This window comes from Megascapheus bottae, chromosome X (genome assembly GCF_031878675.1).
Source record: "Megascapheus bottae isolate mThoBot1 chromosome X, mThoBot2.hap1, whole genome shotgun sequence".
Taxonomy (NCBI): Eukaryota; Metazoa; Chordata; class Mammalia; order Rodentia; family Geomyidae; genus Megascapheus; species Megascapheus bottae.
In genome coordinates this window covers 74,051,681-74,075,191 of record NC_143547.1, presented here as the reverse complement: position 1 = coordinate 74,075,191, position 23,511 = coordinate 74,051,681, and the positions used below count along the sequence as shown (strand labels likewise).

The 23,511-nt window shown below is 38.3% G+C and overlaps 1 protein-coding gene across 5 annotated transcripts in view; it reads left to right on the top strand.

Moving 5' to 3' along the window:
• Positions 1-22,386, top strand: part of Chrdl1 (chordin like 1) — a 126,265-nt gene extending 103,879 nt beyond the window's left edge. For 2 of the 5 annotated variants that reach the window (XM_090326062.1, XM_090326059.1), the window contains 5 exons: positions 6,620-6,788; positions 10,512-10,721; positions 16,409-16,576; positions 18,781-18,870; positions 21,341-22,386. In XM_090326062.1, coding sequence (XP_090182188.1) covers positions 6,620-6,788; positions 10,512-10,721; positions 16,409-16,576; positions 18,781-18,870; positions 21,341-21,471 — 768 coding nt within the window. In that variant the 3' untranslated portion in view covers positions 21,472-22,386. Of the gene's footprint in view, positions 1-6,619; positions 6,789-10,511; positions 10,722-16,408; positions 16,577-18,780; positions 18,871-21,340 lie in introns of those variants that run through there. The other 3 variants (XM_090326061.1, XM_090326060.1, XM_090326063.1) reach the window with 2 other exon arrangements.
• The last annotated feature ends 1,125 nt before the right edge of the window (positions 22,387-23,511 follow it).

Below are 23,511 nucleotides of genomic sequence, written 5' to 3'. Positions count from 1 at the left end.
TGAATGAATTGGTATTTGCAGTGAAGTATGTGTAGTGATGGAAGCTACGGAGAGCTTTGCATTAATTTTAAGAAACAAGATTTTTTTCCTCACAGAGAAATTCTTCATTTTTTTGTTGAAGAGTCTAATGTGAGAAGATAAAAAATAAAATCTCTTCTAAGTACCTTGTGTGGGCCTAACTTCTACATGATAATAAAAAATCAGATCTTATTCACTAGTCTGTTCCTATTTGTGAGAAATATTTAAAATGTCACTTCTCCAGAAACATACCTAATTGGTTTATTTTGCCAAGTGGGCTAAATACTATCAGCTTACTAATTTTATGAAGCAAATAGGATAGGGAACCAATAAATGCATCAACTTTTAAGACATTCTGATTGCCGGGTCATAATTTCACATAAATCATTCCTTGTGTGTTTGCTGTCCCCCCCTCCTCTCTCTCTCTCTCTCTCTCTCTCTCTCTCTCTCTCTCTCTCTCTCTCTCTCTCTCTCTCTCTCTCTCTCTCTCTCTTTCTCTCTCTCTCTCTCTCTCTCGCTCTCTCTCGTGTGTGTGTGTGTGTGTGTGTGTAGAAAAGCCAAGGAAGCATGGAAGCAAGCATACATAATCAGTTTGGGACAACAGCCAGGTTCTTATATTTTGCCCCAACCCCAGTAAATTAAATTGAACTTAACCATTACAGAAGTGAAATCATCTGAGATTGAAAGACATGAAACAGTTTTTAAAGTCCATGTCTTATTCATGCTGTCAGAATAGTGGTTTGGGAAAGAAACTGGCTTAAAAAGTCTTCCAAACAGGGATAGCTACAGTTTAGTAATGATTAATGTTTTCATGGCTGTCTAGCTGAGAACTCATTCTGAAGGCACAAATTAAACTGTCTGCAATGCTGAGGATGGATCTTAAGGCCCTTTTCAAGATAGGCAAATGCTTTACCTACTTGGCTACATACCTAGAGCTTAAAAATGTTAATTTTGAGATAACTCTAGATTAACTTGAAATTTTAAGTGATACTACAAAGAATCCTATGCCTTTCTTTGCCCACTCTTGCCAATGGTGATATCTTTGAGTTTATAATAAAGTATAATAACTATAAAGACCCTTTTAAAGCCTTGGCTGAACTCTAATGTTTTCCATTTTCTGCCAATAACATCCTTACATGTTTTTGAAAATAATAATTTATATAAAATAGAAAAGTTATACTTATTAATGAGGTACATGTGATGTTCAATAAGGTATATATTCTGTAGTGGTAAATCATGTTAAATATACCACTGACCTCACTTATCATTTGTTTTAATGTAAATTTTCCAAAATCTTTCTTCTAGCATATACAGTTCATCATTGTTATGTATAAACAACCTTCTATGTAAAACCATACCAATAGTTTTTGTTCCTATCTAACTTGGTAGCCATTGCCTAACTTCTCCCACTTTCTCCTTCCCTATATTCTCTCTGTCTTGGATTGCCACCATTCTACTCTCAACTTCTATGGCACTGACTTCTACACAAGAGAATGGACATGCAAACCTTTATGTCTTAAACCTGAGAACAAATAAGGAAGAAATTTATAGGTAGTATCTACCTAACGTTGATTTTTACATCATATTTTAGATGGCAGGTTTAACAAACAAGTGTTCAAGAAGGGAATCTCTATTTACAATCACTGGGACTTAGTCTTTAGAACTTAATCAAAATTAGGCTAAGAGTTTTTATGTCATAGAAACATATTAATTTACGAAATAAAACATTATGTGTATAGAGTCATAGGTTTTTATGTCCATATAGTTATGTTTATATTTCCATTACCATGTCCATAGCATTGGGTATGCAGATATTGAGTCCTCGCTCTTATACTCTTTGGATTTAATAGCCACATATGAAGGATACCATGCGCCTTTTGTTCCTTAGGTCTTGACTTGTCTCACTCAACATGATTCCCTCTAGATTCATCCACTTCCCTGCAAATGCCATTATTTTATCTTGTCTGTTGGCTATGTAGAATTCCATTATGTATATATACCACATTTTCTGTATCTATTCCTCTGTAGTAGGACATCTGGATTGTTTCCATCGCCTGGCTATTGTGAATAGTGCAGAGATGAACATAGCTAAGCAGGTGTCCTTACCATATCTTGGGTTATGATGTTCAGGGTAGATGCCCATAAGTGGTATGGCGGGATTGTAGGGAAGATCTATTTTCAGTTCTTTAAGAAACCTCCACACTGTTTTCCAGAGTGGCTGAACTAGTCTACATTCCCACCAGCAGTGTAGTAGGGTTCCTTTTTCTCCACAACCCCGCCAGGAACTGTCATTGTCTGAGTTCAAAATCTTGGCCGTTCTTGTTGGGGTAAGGTGGTATCTTAGGGTTGTTTTTATTTGCATTTCCTTTATCACCATAGATGATGAACATTATCTCATATGCTTTTCTGCCATTTTAATCTCTCCTTCTTTTAAGTCTCTGTTTAGTTCCCTTGCCCATTTAGTGAATGGTTTCTTGGGTTTTCGGGGGATTAGTTTCTTGAGTTCCCTGTAGATACTGGATATTAAGCATTTGTCAGATGTATTATCGAAGAACATCTTTTCCCAGTTGGTTGACTGTCTCTCTACTTTTGCAACTATGTTTTTATCTCTACAGAAACTTTTTATTTTTAGGTAGTCCCATTTATCACACAGAAGGCCAAATCAAGAAAATGATCCCATTTGCAATATCCCCCAAAAGAATAAAATACTTAGGAATATACTTAACCAAAGATGTAAAGGAATTATTCAATGAAAATTACAAAAGCCTAACGAAAGAAATTAAAGAGGACACTAGGAAATGGAAAGACATCGTATGCTCATAGCTAGGGAGAACCAACATAGTGAAAATGGCTATAATGCCAAAATCGATATACAAATTCAATGCAATCCCCATCAAAATCCCAAAGACATTCTTTACTGAAATAGAAGATATAATCCAAAGATTCATATGGAACAAGAAAAGACCTATAATAGCCAAAACAATTCTAGGCAAAAAGAGCAATGCTGGTAGTATTACAATACCAGACTTCAAACTCTACTATAGAGCCATAATAACAAAAACCACTTGGTATTGGCACAAAAACAGACCAGAAGATCAGTGGAACAGAATAGAAGACCCAGAAATAGAACCACATACCTATAGGCAACTTGTATTTGACAAAGGAGCCAAAGATATACAGTGGAACAAACACAGTCTATTCAATTATTGGTGCTGGCAAAACTGGGCAGCCACATGCAGAAAACTAAAAATTGACCCTAGCCTTTCACATGCACAAGCATTAACTCAAAGTGGATCAAAGACCTCAACGTCAGACCGGAAACCGTGAAACTGCTATATGATAAAGTAGGAGAGACACTGCAACTCATAGGCACAGGCAAAAGATTCCTGAACAGAATCCCAATGTCACAACAGATAGGAGAGAGACTTGATAAATGGGACTACCTAAAAATAAAAAGTTTCTGGAGTGGATTTTTTGACAATAGCAAAAAAATATTTTTAGAACAACCTCAAAAGCCTGAAATATTTTTCAGTCCTTTAAGTCAGGAAGTTATGAATACCAAAACACTGAACAAAATAAAATACAGTATATAGCTTTCTGGTCATTTCTAAAAAACAGATTTTTACCTGTTCTCTCACTCACTATATTTGGTACTAGTTTTTAAGATAGCTCCAATGTCACATTCAGAAATTAGCTCCAATTCTCTTGCTCAGTGTTTTAAACTCATCATGGCTCCTGTTAAGTCTTTCTCATTTGTTTACAGATGATGATTCAAAAAGAGTCATTATCCCTAAATCAAAATCACACAGTATCATATCCCAGTCCTCTTCGCAAATTCTAGATGACTTAAGTCAGTGATTCTCCATGTTGGCTTCAAATTACAGACATCTGGAAAATAGAATATCGTGATGCCCAGGCTTCACCCCATACCAATTACATCACAATGCTTAAGAATAGAGCCGAGGCATTAGCCTTTTTTTTGGCCAGTCTTGGGCCTTGAACTCAAGGCCTGAGCAATGTGCTTGGGCTTTCTCAAGGCTAGAGCTCTAACCACTTGAGCCACAATACTGTTTCTGGCTTTTTTCTATGCATGTGGTACTGAGGAATTGAACCCAGGTCTTTGTGCATGATAGGCATGCACTCTACCACTAGGCTAAACTCCCTGCCAACATTAGCCCTTTTTGATGGCTCCTAAAGTGACTATCACGAGTAGCACAGTGGAAAGCCAATAGTGTATACATGAAACAGTGTACCTGAAACAAATTCTTTGTCTAAAAGAATGTCCCTTTGAAGCAGTTTTCAGCCAGTGTTTGTAGTTTACTCATTCTCTTCTTCCTCTTCTCTTTTATCTTTCTGACATCCCTTCCTCCTCTCAGTAGCTCCCCAAACTCAACCTTTATTACTTCCTGAATAAAGTACCTCTCCCATCTGGCATTAGTTCCTCAGTCTTTAAAACAAAGCTTGACAAGGTGAAGTCCTGAGAGAATTCTCAGCTGTGTGTGGCAGGGAGGGGGGATTTACTCTACAATACAGCCTCTTATCAAAACCCGTAAGGCTTTTGTTCTTACTTTTAAATTTTTGTCTTGAATCATTTTCTAAAATATCAGCCCCTGATGCTGAATAACAGCTTTTCATTTAGTGCTCACCATCATGAATCAGAGAACTTTTTGTACTTGCAACTTATCCTGGGTCAGTGACTCTTAATTTTGTCCCTTTCAGCATCAATGGGACACCCACCAGGCAAAGTATCTTTTCTCTGTTCTTTGGAAAACTTTACCAAACTCCAGAAAGGACAGAACAATCTGTAATGGCCTGTGTGGAATGTGAGTGCTTATGGCAGGAAAAAAAGACATCTGAGCCATTGTGGGAATGAGAAATATTTGCACTGAGAATCCTGTCCATGTGCATGTTAAAAAATGATGAAAATTGTATTTGTTTGAATTTTTATGGCAACGTACCAGGAAGGGCATATAGAGAATTTTTTCTTTCAAAAGACTAAAAAAGGTCCACTTATTCCAGCTTGTACTCACTCGTCCCTCCTCCAGAGAGAGCAATATTAGCCCTCAAAGCAAAATTTGCAACATGTGCAACTATGACACATACCGTTAATAAATGTTTAACTCTCTTCCCAAAGTTCTCTACTATTTCTATCACTGAATATATGGATCGTCCCTTGTAATTTCCTATGAAAATTTATGATGGGTTTCACCTCCTTCACCCTTAAAACAGTTAACATTCTTTGGCTTTTGCCATGCACTTCATCCTCCTCTCTCAGCAGTCTACCTCCGATTTTGCAAGAGGATTAGGGAGCAGAAGGGTGTCTTGATCACGTGTCTTGAACCCTTACTGAAAGAATAAGTCCTTATTTGTACTGCAAAATTTTAGCTTTCTTGAGGGGTGACAGTTTCATTCATTAAACAATTATTAATTAAACTCTTATACATGTTAGGCACTCTTCTTTGAACTGAGTATTCAGCAGGAAGCAGAGAAAAAGGCCTGGGCTCTGTGGGAGTTTAGTGTAATACTATCTCCTACCAATGCAATAGCTGTCTATGAAATGCCTACTTATGATCTTATACCATTGCCAGCACTATACTTGCCTCTTCTTTTCCTCTTCTTCAGATCACCCTAAATATCATCAGGGTTCATTACTTTGAAATAGTTCTGATAAGTTCTCTATTATTTAAAAAAAAATCCCAAAGACTTCTACAAACCCACTTCTATGGCTTACCAAATAAAGGGCTCACTCCTTAGCTTGTCATGTAAAGTCTTCCATGATCTGGCTCTAACCTCCTTTAGGAATGTGATCCTTCAACTGTTTCCTTTTATGGACTCTATGTTCTCCTCTACACCTTCTCAGCCTGGGAAACGTCTTCTTGAAATATTCCCCACAAAATGCCTGTAAAAAGCTTAACCAGTTTTCACAGCCCATGCCACCATCCATCCCTGATTAGCAGCTCTCCTACTCCTCCTGATTTACATAGTGTTTGAAATCTCTCCTGTGGCCTCTGTCACCTTAAATTCTTAGCTTGGAAAGTATGAGATACTGAGAGAAGGAAGCACACTTTTGCCTTTTTAGTTATTTTCTTCCTGAGGATTTTATCTATGAATCTTTTCAATGACAGGAGGGAAAAACCCCAGCAAGTTACAGTGCTTCCTTAGCGTGTTCACATCCTTGTTTCCATTGGTGTAAAGTTATGATAAGGTGGATAAGCAGTCACAATCAGTGGTGCTGTGGCTCAACAGGCAGAGCACTAGCATTGAGCAAAAAGTATCCAAGGACAGTGCCCAGGCTACTGAGTTCAAGCCCCAGGACTGGCAAAAAAAAAGAAAGAAAAGAGAAGAAAATTAATGTCTTGAATGTTTAAATGACTGACAAATATGAATTAAATTTGTTTGAAATTCTTATACATATATATTGGTTACTATTGGACAAATAAGCTACAAATTGCTTGAGTCAATTTAGGAAAAATGAAAATAATTTATAATGTAAAAAAATCCAAATTATCAAAGAATCTAGTACCTTCAAATGTATGTAACTCAATCTCTGCCATCTCATTAGTGGATATTTTGGAATGTATTTGTTCTTGTCCTCTTATAGAGACACTCTTACCCACGTTCTCACTATGATCCCCCACCAAGTCGACAAGCTGGAGGTCTACCTCGCTTCCCTGGGGCCAGAAGTCACCGGGGAGCTCTTATAGATTCTCAACAAGCATCAGGGACTATCGTGCAGATCGTCATCAATAACAAACACAAACATGGACAAGGTAAGGGGTGTCTTTTTGTCCTCCTCAAAAACTTAGTATTCTTAGTCTTGAGAGAGTTAAGGCTAGAAAAGGATTCTTCCCCCCCCCACCCACATATAGTGCATATTTACATCTGCATCACTCAAAGCCAAGTGTACAAAGTGGGAATGAACCTTTGGCTAAGTGCTCCCTCCATCCCCTTTGAGTTTATGAAGCAGCCACCAGCACTTTTTCCACTATCCCTGAGGGTTATAGCTTATTTGGGAAAATTCCTTGGGTTTTTAACAGGTCAGACACCTCAAATTAAAAAGGAGTCCATGCCCCATATTTTGGAAGCATCTATGTATACCTATATCTTTCACACACTTCAAGCACATCAGATTCTCCTGTCGTTCTTGTTAGATATCTCTGTCCTTGTGTGGAGATTGTGGTTCCATGTGTAGCAAACAAAATTCTCTTTAGCAATGAGAAGTCCTGCTAGAAATCCAGGAAATTCTTGGCTGAGTGCCAGGACAACTGCTCAGGTTAACACTGACCTGTAGCCCATTCAGCTGACCGACAGACTGCAACAAACATCTCACACATATCCATGGCCCGCAGAACTATGACCTCCACCATTTCAACCCTGGAAGCAGAGGTGAGAAGAGGAGGGAATTCAATGAAACAGTGGACTGCTTCTTACTTTTTTGGGCACTCTGTCAATCAGCTCCTTGGTTCCTTTTTAACGAAACCACAGACAAGTTTTCTTTCCTTTAGAGAAAAATAATCAAATCAAGGCAGTTTTCTAAATGGGTTAAAATAATAAATTAAACCAAATGATTGAATGATAGAGGTAAAAAACAGTCCATTACAAAGAAATCCTACTATAAATCTCAACATACCTAGTGAAGCCAAAGCTAGTTGATCACATCTGTTACTACTTAGATATAAATTTTAGATTACAGATAAAAAACAAAATTGCTTTTGAAACCTACAGGCTTAAAAGAATAAATATAACTTAATAAAATGGCATATTAAAGTAATGAGAAATATTTATTATTGATCTGTTAGATTTGAAATGTATTATTTTTAAATTTTCAAAGCTTTCTGACACAAGTTCATGAAATAAAAAGGAATTAAAGATTCATTTTCGTTTTACAATTTGAAATATCTTGCAATATATCCCATTTACTCTGAAAAGCATTTCATAAAAGAGTGGCAAAATGATCCTTGAAGACCTTAAATCCCAAAATTTCCTTAAGGCCTCTTCATTTCCAGGGGAAACTCCCATCATTCAGTGTCTCCCATGTCGTACAAAATCTTCAGCTGGAATCCACTTAGGCATCTTACCTATTGATCAGAATGCAGCAATTCTCTTCTGACCTTTCTATCAGAGTTCACTGAAGAATCCTTGTCTCCACACCAACTCCCAACTGCACAGCTAGATGATTCAAAATCATCTGAAGAATTTGTTGAGAATTGACTATACTGTATTCCACTGCAGTATGGACTCTCAACTAGTCTGGATGCTTCCCTTAGTCCCAAGATTGTGAAGGGACAGAGAACCTAGCAGTATAACATTAAGATTCCTGCGTTCCATGTTCCCAGCATGGGTCGCCTTTCACCTCCCATTTCCTTCCAATAATGTGGTCCATCTTTTGGCTCCTTATTAAAGTCAAAGGGAAGGAGTAAGGAACCTACAATTTCGAAGTTGAACTTCCAAATACTCTTGAAGAAGACTATGTGCCTTCCTGATCCCATTGACTAGGAGGGAGTGTCACTGAGGAGAAGAGTAAACAACACATCTGACTTGTTTTATGTGATTCTGCCCACGGATTTGAGTCTCACAGTGTCAATATCTGTTCTGACTCACTATGATTGGGAGCCTTGCCAGTTTAGGTTCTTGGAAATCTTTACATGGACTGACCTGTTAAGACTGTCCAGTACTTTAGCAACTCTTGCAAAGGACAGTAAAAGGCAGCCAATATCATTCATAGTTCTTAATATGCCCCAGTGGACTTGATGAGAAAGAAATAGCCCAATGAGTCATCTTGAGCCTATTGTTTTGCAGCCAAATCATTCTGTTCCTAGAAACGCCCCAAGTGGGGCTATTTCATCCCCCCCAAGCCCTGCCTAAAATGATATATCCTACCCTAGAGATGTTGTTGATTTGGGATGCCTGGGATGCCGACAGGTCTCCCTGGGTGTGATGAGGTGATGTTAATAATGATAAACATACCCAGACCCAGTCAGGGCTTGAAATATCCACAGTCTGAGTACTCTCAAAAAGGGAGAAAAATTTTTTCTTAGTCTTCCTCATTCATAGCTCTGCACATTTCTTATCCCGTAACCCAGTTCTGTGCCTTAAATTAGGAGCCTAATAAGTTTTAGATTGATTTATATGGAAAGACATTCATGGTACTCTTCTTCATAGTCCATGCATGGGCCTGCAGTCCAGATGTTTGGTCTTTCAAGGCCCCTCAGAAAAAACTTCCCAGTCAACACATGCAGAGTTCCAAAAGATATCTGTGGAGCAATCAATAACTCACTATAGCAAAATAATCTACTAACATGAGAAGATATGAGACTATATTAATGGCCTGGAGATTAGAGGCATAAAAGGCTTGCCCTTCACAAGTTACTAGAGAGTCACTGGTTCCTTGCCTCTCAGTCTGGTTTTAACACCTCCCTGCCCATAGCAGAAAGGAAGCTCGCTGCTCACTTGTGCAGGTGGATCAGTCCCATAGTACTTAACATTCTAAACAGATTTTCTTCTGCATCTGAGATGAATTGGCACTTTGGAAAGAGCAGTAGTTTTTGCTTCTAGACTTACTAGATAGAAAATCTCTCTAGGGAATTTTTATGCATATGGACTATATGAACTTTTTTATTTTATCAGTTGTGGGGCTTGAACTCACAATATGGTTCTCTGAGCTTTTTCACCCCAAACTAGCACTTTACCACTCTGAGCCACATCTCCACTTCCATTTCTAGTGGTTGATTGAAAATAAGAGTCTCATAGACTTTCCTGCCTGGGCTGGCTTAAAACCACAATCCTCAGAACTTAGCCTCCTGAGTAGCTAGGATTACATGCATGAGAAGAGCACCAGTCTCTATATGAACTTTTATGACACTGAAGATAATGATATTGCTAAATTCTACTAGAGATTCTTTATCAAGTTGTTATTATTATTTGCCACGACTGAGGTTCAAACTCAGGGCCACAGGCAGTATTAGCTTGTTCTCTCAAGACTGATGCTCAACTTGTTGAACCATACCTCCACTTCTGGCTTTTGGTGGTAAATTGGAGATAAGAATTTCACTGACGTTTCTGCTGAGGTTGGCTTTAAACTGCAGTCTTTAGATCTCAGCCTCCTGACTAGCTACTATTACTGATGTGAGCCACCAGCACCGGGCTTTGTTTCTATTTTGTGGATGGTTTTCATATTGAGCCCAGAGCCTTATGCATTCTAGGTAAGCCGTCAGCCACTTGAAATTTTACCCAGTCCTGTTTTTATTTTGTTTTAAGGACAGGGCTTCACTTACTTTGTCCAAACTGAATTTGAATTCTGGATCCTCCTATCTCCACCTTCCAAGGAATTGGGGTTACAGATTTGTACTGCCATCCCTGGAATTAGAATGACAGTTTTATATGTGTCTTTATATGTATGACAAAACCAAAGGATATTAGGCATCCAGGGCTTGGATTCTAAGCATATAAAGCCATCTTAGCTCTGTAATCACCAGTCCCATACTCTCTTCCAGTCTGTGTTTCCAATGGAAAGACCTATTCCCATGGCGAGTCCTGGCACCCAAATCTCCGGGCATTTGGCATTGTGGAGTGTGTACTATGCACTTGTAATGTCACGAAGCAAGAGTGTAAGAAAATCCACTGCCCCAGCCGATACCCCTGCAAGTATCCTCAAAAAATAGATGGAAAATGCTGCAAGGTGTGTCCAGGTAAAAAGACAAAAGGTGCGTTGGTTGGAAGCCCTGTCTTTGGTTGACTGACCTAGTCATGTTCAACTTTATTTGGGTATGAAAAATATAACTGATCTATGATTGAAATAATACTTACAAAAATGCATGTCATTTTTTCCTTGAGAGCTATAGTGAAGATTTTCTATGTCTGCTACTTCCCACATAGCCACACTACTTAGCTCACCCTTTTCTAAAATGTGAAGACTTTACATCAACATGGTTATTAGAAGGAAAAACAATCATGCCTTTCATTTTCTCACTAATATATCACAAGTTACATCCATCCCCCTTTTCAGATAGGAGAAGAGACAGGTAAGTTATAGTGGAAGGAGTTTAGATTCTAATTGAAATATAAATCATGTGTGACCTTAAAAACATGCAATAGAAACTCTGGGCCTCATTAGCCTCTTTTGGAAAGGTTAAAGGGATCTCCAAGTTCGAATGTTTTTAGTTTTTTAAATTCTCTTTGCTTAAGTTTTAAAACATAATGTTTGTATATATTTATGGGGTGCAATGTGATCATTTGAGACACATATACAAGACAAACTGATCAAAGCAAGGTAATTATCACTTATTTCTCTTCCAGCATCATTTTTACTATGTTGGGAACCTTCAAACTCTTAATAATCATTTTGAAATACATTTTAAATTGTTGTTGATTGTAGTTACCCTACTATGCACCAGAACTAACTCCTTTTAACTACATATTATGTACCTCTCTAGCTCACTCAGCTATCTCACTTTTCAGCCTTTAACAATACTAAAAATATTCATCTTTAGCTGGGGGCAGTGGCTCAGACCTGTAATCCTAGCTACTCAGGAGGCTGAGATCTGAGGATCAAGTTTCCAAACCACCCCGGAGGGAAAAAAAGAACCTGAGACTCTTATCTCCAATTAACCTCTAGAAAATGGGAAGTGGGGCTTGGCTCAAGGGTAGGGCGTAGCCTTGAGCTGAAGAGCTCAGGGACAGCGCCCAGGCCAAGTTCAAGTCCTATGACCCACAAAATAATTTGCCTTTTATCATTTTCTTTTTTTTGCTAGTACTGGGGGATTGAACTCAGAGCCTCATATTGACTTTTTTTATTACAAGGTTTTTATTAACACTGAGTTTTTACATCATGTTTCAAATGTCATGTTCTACAAATAAGTATTCAAGAAAAAATCTCTATGTGCAATCACATAAATTTAAAAATATAATTAAAATTAAGCTGAGTCTGTATGTCAGATACATATAAATCAATATAATATAATGTATAAATATATCTATAGAATATATCCTATTATAGACTTATATGTCTCTCTCTCTATATATATATATTTATGTCTCCAAATTCATGTCAATGACATGGAGCTACTTATGATTGGTTATTTTGGTAAGAGTCTCTCATACTTTTCTGTGTAGGCTGACTTCAAAGCACAATACTCTGGTCTCAGTCTCCTACATAGATAAGATTACATATGTGAGCCAATAATATATTATTTAGCATTTCAAAAGAAGCAAATTGAGATGCATACAGTGACCTGTTTGGAGCCAAAAAACTAACTGATAAAACAAGGCCTAAAAGTTAGCTTACTTCCAGGCCATTGTCTTTTCCATAAAGAAATGTTTACTGATTGTTTTAAAGGTACTTCATTTAAACTATGGTTTTAAGATAAGAGTTAAATCAAAATATATTCCATAGTATTGGCAGGCAGTGGCAGAGTAAGAGATGGGTAATCATGCATCCTAGCCACATCTAGACAAAGTCCTTGTAAGTTTATTCTCAGAGCTTTTAATTTGCTATTTTTCACATCTTTCTTAGCATATATTAGTTGTGAAAGGAGATTGCACTATGACAGAAATGGAGATGTGGCTCAAGTGTTCAAGCACCAACCTTGAACAAAAATGCTAAGGAACAGTGCTCAGATCCTGAGTTTGGTGCCTAATATCAAAAGAGGGAGAGCGAAAAGGAGAAGGAAAAAAAAGTGAAGGAGAAGAAGATAGAGAAAAAGTGGGAGAGGGAGAGGGAATGGGAAGTTGGGAAACACTGCTATAGGCCGAAATGCTGATTCTCAAGAACCCACTCCAATCTACTGCACTAAAACCTGGGTTAGAACAAGATCGTCACGTGATTCCAATACATTACATTTAGGAAGCACTAATTCAAGTCCCAAACAAAATCTTCCACAATATAACAATCTCTGTCTTTCAGAATAAATGGGACAAAGTGTGTCTGGGAAAGACAAGAACTAGCTAATAATGAGCAGAGGAAGAGACATTGAAATTCACAAGGAAAATTGCTTATTAGAGTTAGAGAATAGGCACATTCTAACTATATGGGTTTTAGAGGCCCCCAAACATGACCTTTTATAACATCCATGTCTGTAATTGCACTGGATCTCCAAATCTCTTAGCATCACTCAGTTGTAATTTCACCAATACAGTTTTCTGGTAAAGTAAAGTTAAAACAGTAATACAGGATAACTTTAGATAAAAACTATTACTTACCTTATTTTTATTTTTTATTTTTTTCAATTTGGAAGTCTTTTATTGTAAAGATAATTCTTTGATGACACACAGCAGCTTCAATGATTATTCTGGTGCTCCATCTTGGATAAACTCTGTTTCTTCTTGAGATCTGAGTTTCCTTCTGTATTTCTGAGATGATGTTCTTTTTTATTTTATTGTTGGGGTGATATACAGAGAAGTTAAAGTTACATTCATCAGGTAGTAGGTACATTACTTCTTGGATATTGTACTAGTACTTACTTAAATTGCCCTCTCACTATATAATATTCCTATTTGAATCTCATGCCTTCAGACCAAATCCCATTAGGTATGTGCTGTTAACTCTATTGATACAGGTGATTCAAATAAAAAGGGGAAAATTGAAAAAAATAAGACCCACATCAGGCATTGCTTTTAACTTATTTCCCTCACATTGGTAATGTTAATTACCGAAACATTTAGATATTTATTTTCACTTCCAAATAAGAAAGAAATCAGAGAGATCATGAAAGCCAAAATGCTTTGCTATTGAACTGTTTATATTTGTGGAAAATTAGAAACAATTGTAATTCCACAAGTATGGGTGCAGCCAAAGTATGGTACAGTTGTACTATGTAAGATAATTATACAGTCCTTAAAATCATTGTAGTCCAAGATTAGGTAGCCTGGAAGGATATTTGTAATGTATTAAATATGAAAAAAGATACACCAACCAATGCATATTTTGATCACTTTTTATGTTAAAACAAAGTGTTTCTATCTTCTTTAGAATACAAAAGACTGTATAGAAGTTAGGCACAATGTTTGCAATGGTAAATGATTGCAGGCTCCTCTAGTGACCAACCAGGACCATATCTCTTTGCTCTGGTAGAGGCTCATGCATTTACCTCACACATTAGGACTGGGTAAGACTTCTGTTTTCTGAAAAGTTCCCCAACTAACCTCTTAAACCTCCTATACCACCCAAACACCTCAAATTCCCTACACATTCCTTTTGTTGTTATTTTATTATTTCCCCCATAAAATGCCCGTGTTAAGACTTGAAAGTTTCCTGGGCAAGAAAGATGCATCTTCTTCAACAATCACCATTACTTCCATAGAGACTGGTTTCTCAGTTTGTTCTAACAATCAGGAACATTCTCATGAGAAATGGGAATCGCCAGATATAACTAGGGGCCTGGCATACTTCCCTGGAAAGAAAGGAAAACAGGTGAGCATTGAGTGATCAGAAATCACATTGAAGTGTGCAAGGAGGAAAGTGGAAGAAATTGCTGAGTAGATCCTACTGAAGATAAACTTGGACCTTTTCATGTTTTCAAGTGCCAGGCATGGCTGACTCACTCACTAATGGCTTTTGTTGTTTGAAAATCCTTTCCGTATAGTAAGTTCAGCTCATGAAGAGGGGAGAGGTGGTGGTGTAAGAGGACTCTACAACATCCTGGGAGGACTTTGAACGTATTACTCCAGTGCCATCTTGGACTGAGTTTCATGTCAGTTAGAACCATAGCCAATATTAAGGAAGTGAGTAAAATTTAACAGTTGAATTTAGCTCCCAGTCTGGAAGTAACAATTGAATATGAAGAAGTCCTTGTACACTCAGTGACTTGCTCTTCCTCAGTTGAACAGTGTTAGCACACATCCCTTAATTGCCTAACATCACCGAGAAGTGTCCTGCCAAGTAATTAAACAGCTTTTAAAAAAGACAAAAGGAGAAAGGAAGCTTGATTCTAGAATAATCCACAAATTGAGTAATCCAACCTGGAATTGTCAGGAGAACATGATGTTTTTGTTCTTCCAGTGCCAAATGGTGGGAGGGGGAAACTAATCAAGTCAGCAAAAGACATACAATAGCAATTTGATTATAACTTCTAGTCCAGCTGTGTGTGATTGGCTGACAGCGAGTCTCCCCAATTAAAATCACAGATACAAAACACACTGCAGTCCAGAAGCTTCATCCTCAACCACTGAGATATTCTCACAGATGGTATACTCAGTTTTCAGAAGGTCTAAAGTTTGTCTTTCTTGATTGAATACACACTTTGAATACACAACTGAAGAGGGCGCTGATTGCAAAGCTAGCAAAAATAAACCAGGTTTGGTTGAGGGCTGAGGAAAAGGAAGAGTGGGGTAGAATGAAGTACTAAGACGCTGGTACTTTTATTAAGCCAGGGAGCTGAAATCCAACAGTTTGCACATTAAATGATCTCTAGTTGAAGGATTTGACCAATTTTTTTGTGTCTCCCAACCATTTATTTGGCATAGCATACATATGACTAATCTGACATCTAGGCTTTGGCACTGGTGTTGATCCAGTATTATCATTCCCCTTACAAACAAATCAAAGAGCATTCAGAAATGTCAAGGCAATTTGGATAGATCCATTGGGCAAGTATATGCACATAAATGAGTGTCATGAATGTTTTCTAAGTATACCTAAATGATGTCAGAAAAGTTAAGGCCCTCTTTCAACCCATTCCCTGGGCCTCTCTTGGCAACAACTAGGCTGGAGAGAGCGTGAATCTGACACAATATGGAGAATCTTGTGTTTCTTCAAGCACCTAATCAGTTTGTATCTGTCTACATTTTTCCATCTCATTATTAGCTATTTCTCAGCAGTAAGGAGATCTAGTTTAATTGTAGTCTGCACAATTATGGGCTCTTTTATTGCGTGAACTTCAACGAGAGGTTATGCATCTCTTTGTGATTTAGTGGCTGTTACAGAGGCAACCTGAGATGAACTAATAAAATAAGGATAGGATCTCTGGGGCTGAATGTAATGGCACATGCTTGTAACCCATGCCATTTGATAGGCAGATTGGGAGTATAGCAGACAGTATAGCACAGGAAAAATAGTAATACAGCATCTCAATAAATGAGCAGGGTGTTGTAGGCAAACCTATAATCCCAGCTATGCTGGAGACCTTGCTGGACCCAAGACAAAAGCTCAGAAAAACAACTGAAACTAAAAAACATGGCTGATGGTGAAGCCCAAGTTGTACAATGCAGCATGAAGGCCTGAATTCAAACTCCAGGACTAAAAAGAATTGGTACCTCTATTTTTGTAAGGATGTTCTTATTGATTATCCACTTGTGAAAAGTGGAAAATGTTATAAACAATGAGACAGGTAAATACAGAAGTTCACTTCTAATTTTGGGAAAATATGCCAAAATTCTCTTTGCTTCCTAACTTCAGAAGAACTTCCAAGCCAAAACTTTGACAGCAAAGGCTACTTTTGTGGAGAAGAAACGATGCCTGTGTATGAGTCTGTTTTCATGGAAGATGGAGAGACAACAAGAAAAATCGCACTGGAGACTGAGAGACCACCTCAGGTAGAAGTCCATATTTGGACCATTCGAAAGGGTGAGCAAGATATTACTTTTTTGTCTTTGTAAGGGAGAAGAGAAAAGAATGAGAAGACTCACCTTAATTTGGTTTTAACATATTCCTGTGTTTCAGTCAGAACTTCTCCATTTTGCTTAGAAACTGAAACATATCTAACACAATTATTATTATGGCCTTGCAAATTAAACACGACCATGTTTTATTAATCATGTCTCTGTTAAGTACTAACCTCATGGGTTCTAGAAATTTTCTTTGCACACCATCAAAAAGTTGGAAAGGTGTTCTTAACTCTGGAGGTATATCATACTCATCAGGGTGATTTTTGTTTAGTTTTGTTTGGGAACTTCTCCTTGTTTGTTTTTTAATACCAAGTGCCTGGTCTGGTTAATTTGTCTAAGCAGAGCCTGGCCATCAGTGTATTTTCATAAAGGTCCACAGATTCAACCAAGGTTGCAAACTACAGAATGGCAGTGTATTTTACTTATATTTCTAATTTACATCCCTGTAAACTTATAAACTCCATTCTAAAGACTAGAATCATGCTCTGTACTCTGGGATATAACAAACTAAAATCCTCATCCCTGTCTTCAAGAAGATTGTAGTTTTATTGGACAAACAATCCTACTCATGATGCACAACACTTTTTGTAACTATTCCAAGTGAATACTGTAACAAGTAGAATGATGTTCACTGTGATCACACATATTTTCACACACCCCTGAATGTACAAGACTAGTGTTAATTAGTTCAAACATGTTTTCTAGGAACTCAAGTGTAAAGGTGAGATTTTACTTGGACATAACATACATTTTTTTTTCTGTTGGCTACCACAGAAGGCTCAAGACATTCAAACTTCCATGTGCTTCAGCCTTTGAAGGCAGCTACCTGGCCCTAAGCCCGAGATGTGGACTCAGTAGGCATTGTATAGTGTATGAATATTTACAAGTCATAGCCTGCTGATAATAACACAGGTGATACTTGGACTATATTTTCATAAATACTACGGCAGAATGTCTAGGGCTTTTGTCTCACCCTTTCCCAATAACCCCTCTTTGTCTAAAGAATATGTTCCTTCCCCACTCTTAAAAAATTCTAGAATGGGGGCAAGGAGCATGGCCTAGTAGTAGAGCGCTTGCCTAGCATTCACAAAGCCCTTGGTTCATTCTCAGTACCACAAACACAGAAAAGGCCAGAAGTGGTGCTGCAGCTTAAGTGGCAGAGCACTATCCTTGAGCAAAAGTGTTCAAGCACATGTTTTCTTTTGTTTTGTTTTGCCCATGATTATTTTGACCTAGATACATTTGTTTGCCATCTTTAACCTCATAGCTCATCTGTGACTAGTCCTATGATTAGACACTGGTCTGATGCTTCCCAAGTGGTGAGCCCATTCTTCTTCACCCATCTCTCATCCCAGGTGTGACTTGCTAGAGAAGCATCTACATAGCATCCTTCTCAACATTGCAAGATCATAGTGTGGCATTGCAGATGCATAGTGGAGCTGCATATTCTTATGCCACAATAGGCCTGTAGAACATTATTTAAGGAGGATGATAACATATTGTTCTTTGAATATTGGACAATTTTCAGTTGTTTACCTTTTATTCTAATGAAAATTACACAGGCAAGGTTAACACTGTGTAGACCATTCTATTTGAACTCTCATCATTCTTTTCAAAAACTGAAGTCTAAAGGACCTGTGAATATTTCCCAAAGAAAAAATATGCTCTTCAATGAGTTCAAGAACTGGGATAGCTTGTACATTTACACAAATCACATGCTTCTGGTCCTACTTCTGGCTTCCTTGTTTAGCCAAGAGGCAGCCCAGTGGTTTGGCAGGGTTGTAGTCTATGCAGATTTGGGGCAGAGGCAGGTTTCCTAATACTGCCTGTGGCTACAGAAGCTCCATCCAGCACCCATGCTTGATTCTATGAGGCTTTTCTTAAGATAGAGTCCCATGCTCCCCAGTATTACTTCCCTTATTCAAATCCCTGAAGAAGCTAACAGGCGGTCAATGAGCCAAGGAAACACATGGAGTCAATTAAAGCCCTGGCGTTCTTGATTAAGCACATTGCACAATACTCAATACTCCTACACAATGCTCAATACTCCTAAGCCCCAATACATGACATGATATGTCCATCCCAGGCAGGGAAAGGAGTTATTGGTTGCAGAAAGAGATAAAGAATGCCTGATCTCCTGCCCCACTTTCTGTTTGGCCCCAGGCATCCTCCAGCACTTCCACATTGAGAAGATACCCAAGAGGATGTTTGAGGAACTTCATCACTTCAAACTGGTGACCAGGACAACTTTGAGTAAGTGGAACTTTTTTTTCACTGCTCCCACCAAAAGTGAAGTCAATGTACATTAGCAATGTTCAATATGAAAATCATATCACAGGATATTCTACTTTCCTCTAGGAGACTTAGCAGTAAATAGCGTGGCTGAATGTGATCTATAAAGCTTGAACATGATGAATCCAGTCCCAGACATAGTCCCAGCATTAGCTATCTGTAATCAAATATTTTGGACTGTCCTTTAGGAAACTACTAAGCCAAGTAGGTTTGAAGAAAGCTTCACAGAATTCCAAGTCCAATTGTGGAGACTTCTTATCTGAAAGGCCATGTGCTCTGATGGTGGGGATGAAATTCAGAGAGCAAAGGTATACATATCCGCTCCTGTGTTGATTCTTTTAGAACTACCTCCCTGCCACTCCCAAGTAGTCATGTCTTTTGGAATGCTCTCAGGAATTCACTCAGAGTTGCAACTCTCCCACTTTCTACGCTAGATGGAGCAGAAGGACTAGATACTGTGAGGCACTGGGATGGCAGTGATGGTAGGGGCGGGGAATTAGCTTTAATGAGACAAAAGCCACAAAATTTCTATCCGCTGGGAATTCTAATGGACGAGACAGGACATGAAAATGCCTTCAGTGTGAATTTGTATAGTTTAGAGAACTTGAATACCTAAAGTGCTTAGGGGAATCTTCAAAGAACAATGAGATAAGAGCCAGGTGGGCTTAGTCGGGGAAGGCTTCGGGGAGGAGGTGTGTTTTGAAAGAGAAGGGTGTGACTGGGCACCAAGTCAAAAACTCAGTCCAGGAAAAGGGTGTAGCCTAAAAGACTCAGACAGGAGCAAACAAGAAATATAGGTGGGGGCGAGGAATGATCACAAAGCCCAAATAGGATGCACTGAAAGATGAGAAGAGTTGGTAGGAAGTAATCAGAAGGCCCAGAAGAAGCCAGTGAAAAGTTCACATCATTTAGGTAACACAGGGAGTTGCTCAAAAATTCCAAATAACATCTTGATGACACAGAGCTGCTTTGGAAATGTATATCTGGGCTTTTCTTTTGTGTTGGCCCTGGAGCTTGAACTCAGGAACTGGGTTCTGGTTGTCCCTAAGCATTTTTTTTTAGTCTAGTGCTCTGCCATTTGAGCCACAACACCACTTTCCAGCTTTTGGTGGTTAATTGGAGTCTTGTGGACTTTCTTTCCCAGGCTTACAAGAGTAACTAGGACTACAGGCATGAGTTACTGGCACCTGGCATTTCTGGGCTATTGTATAGATTCATCCAGCAATCATTTCGGTGTAGTCACCTTATGAAGAAACAATCTAGTTTACCAGGCTAAGAAATTGGATTAGATCACTAGGACAGAAAATCACAGGGGAAAATCTTAAGCAGATGAATGATGCATTAAGGTTTTAGGAGGAGGTGCTTTCCGTGTAGAAGGATAGAGTGATAGGCTATTAGCAATTGTCTATAAACTTGGATGTTACTATGCTATAATAAAACAATGAGATACTGAAAAAGAGTCACTATGTGAGACATATCCCTGGTTAAATCAGCAAGGTGGGTGTTGAGAGAAATGAGTCTGGAATGATTTAGTAAGAACACGATTTAGCAGTGGGAAACTGAAGAACAAGTAGGTATTGAAAATCAGAAAGAGAGCTTTACCTGGAACGTGGGTCAGATTATAATTCCTGAGGGACATTTGAGAAGAATTCATAGACACCTAGAAATAGAATTGATGAGGTCAATTATTTGTCTGCTGCAGGATGAATAGAAAATAGAATGTACACTATGAAAATTACAATATGTTAAGATCCTTACACGTGAGAGTGTGGGGTTAAAGGTGGTAGACAGACCCTAGGACTCTAGAATCAATGATATAACTAATGAAATTACTATTAACTTCAAAAACATATTGAAGTTCATACCATGAGCAAGTCACAATGCTTGGCTTCAGAAGACCTGAAAGATGATTTGTATATACTCTATACCCACAGACATTAGAAGTGAAGATGTACAGTGATAGAAGGTAATGTGTACCTTGCACTCTGCTGCCAGAGGAAGTGAGAAATGAGAGATCAAATTCGGTAATCTGGATGGCCCAATGTGGTAACCCCACACCATCATATGGGGCTCCTATGTGATCAGACGGTGCTCAAGAAAATATATTAAGTAATCCAATCCAGTGCCTCTTTTTGACCTTATGCCAAGTGAGCTACCTAACTAGCAAACAAGAATGCTTAGGTTTGGCTCTTAATAAGTCATATGTTATTCTTGGGATTCTTACCAAAACCAAATTTTGAAGTAAAAACTCCTTTCATCTCTGCTCCCAGCAAAGTGTTTCATGGCTATTTCACTGAAACCATCTGACATTTTTATTTCTAACCCCATGGAGGGTCTAGGAATAAATGGCAAGGATGAGGTGAGTTAATTATGTTCCTAATTTGCTCTGCTCTCCTCTTACACTCTTAGCCATTTTATTTTTGCCTTGTAGGCCAATGGAAGATCTTCACTGAAGGAGAATCTCAGATCAGCCAGATGTGTTCAAGTCGAGTGTGCAGAACAGAGCTGGAAGATTTGGTCAAAGTTTTGTACCTGGAAAGGTCTGAAAAGGGCCATTGCTAAGCAAAACCAACAGGGATTGGATAAGTGTTAAGCAAGAAAACTCAAGCTGCAGCTGGTCTGCCAGCTTATTTCGCTTAAGTCAACAGTGCCCTAAAACCCAAACACAAATGCAGTCAATTATTCACGCCATGCACAGTGTAATTTGCTCCTCTTTGTGCAGTGGTGTGTCAGCCCTTAGCTCCTCTAAAGAGACTAGAAGACTCATGAATGATTTCTGGAAGGAGGAAGGATGGAATAACACAACGTATCTCTAGTTTACTGGAGAATCACATTTATTTGCAGGTGAAAGAGTAAACAGAACCCCAATGTTTGTATGTAGACAGTTAATGCAATGAAAGAGAAGGGAATTACTTAGTGAGTGTGTGGAGTACAGAGCAATTAATTGACTCTGAATGTTAGTGTGTCTTTTGTTCTTTAAAAAAAAAAGAAAACCAACTCTGGGGCTACAGATATTGCTCAGTAGTAGAGTGCTAGCATAGCATACTTGAGGCCCTGAGCTCTATACCCAGCACTGCAGAAAACATTAAGTTCCCATCCCCAGACACAGATATCATACCCACATACATACACACATCAAACAATAGCCTCCATTTTGGCATTCTTTAGCTCCCAAATACATAGGCAGTTGTTGGTGGCAAGGAGAATAAAGAATTATAGGTACAGAAGTTTCTTGTAAGTCTTTGAGGTGGATGTTGTAGTCATTAAATGTAGTGGCAGACTGAAGAATAGACACATCATTTTCTGGCCTTATTCACTTTGAAATGATCAAGAACTTTCCCCTAACCATCTCCTTTCTCTTGTGTCTGACTTTTGATGACTCCATAAAGATGTTAGAAATGAGTAAAGTTCTCAGAAACCGAATCTATATATGACAAAGTAAGTTGAAGATAGGAAATGATAAAAGTCCAGCAGGCTATGATTTTGTTATCACAGCAAAAACTTACCATTTAGTAGATGGATACTCACTTGTTTTCTTGAATATATACTTGTCTAGTCAGAAAATGTAAAGAGAATTATTAAATCTAGAAGCTCCTTCAAAGGGCAGTTTTCCTCCTCCAATTATAGGAATTATTTTTTTTTGGGGGGGGAGGATTGTTTTTGTTTTGCAAAGAAACTCAATCTTGATGAACTTCTGAATGTTGACTGAAGAGGTAAGAGAGTTATTGTTCATTTAGGAAGCAGAGAATTCTGAGAGATATTTTTCTGTAAATTTTACTTTGAACCTTGTATTCTCCAGCAAGCATGGATTTGAATTGGAGATCCTAGAGAAGGCTGTTTCTGTAATGTCTGTTTGCAGACCAAATACCACAGCATAAATTATCCACTCTTAAGGCCTGGCTTTAGAAATCACTTTCGTGTAAAATCAATAAATTCCTTTTTATTTAATTTTTATTGTAAGGGTGATGAACAGAGGAGTTACGATGATATAAGTCAGGGAAAGAGTACATTTCATTTTGAACAGTGTCATCCCTTCCCTCAAACAATAAATTCTTTAGAGCAAAAGTACTTAAGCCTGTCTTCTAGATTCATCCCCTATGAGGGGCATGAATGAACTCTAGTGAATACTTAGATATATTAAGAACTCAGAAATATACTTTTCACTCCAAGACCACCAGTATGATGACATGTTTTTCTGTAGTGTATTTGACATGGATAGGGAGAAATGTAAGTCATCCAGCCATTACAAACACCTGACATAAAAGAATCAGTTCCATAAAATAGTCACAGGGGCCTTGTTTCCAGGACAAGCCTCTCACTAGCTCATCACACACATTCTCCTCAGGAGAGGGAGGTAGAACATCCTGTGATGCAAAGGTAAAGAGCAATACTGTGAGAGAGAAGGGTAAACAGTCTCCCTATTAAAGGTGTTAGTATTGCCATAGTGTAGAGACCAGCAACCAGATCTCCGAAGCAAAGTGGTGATTCCCCTTTGGGAATGATTCACCCCAAAGCCTTCCCACCCAGCTGTTCTCGGAAAGCTCAAACTTAAGGGAAACCCTAGAGAACTTCCCTAGATAGATTTCTGTTTCTAGGTGCTAG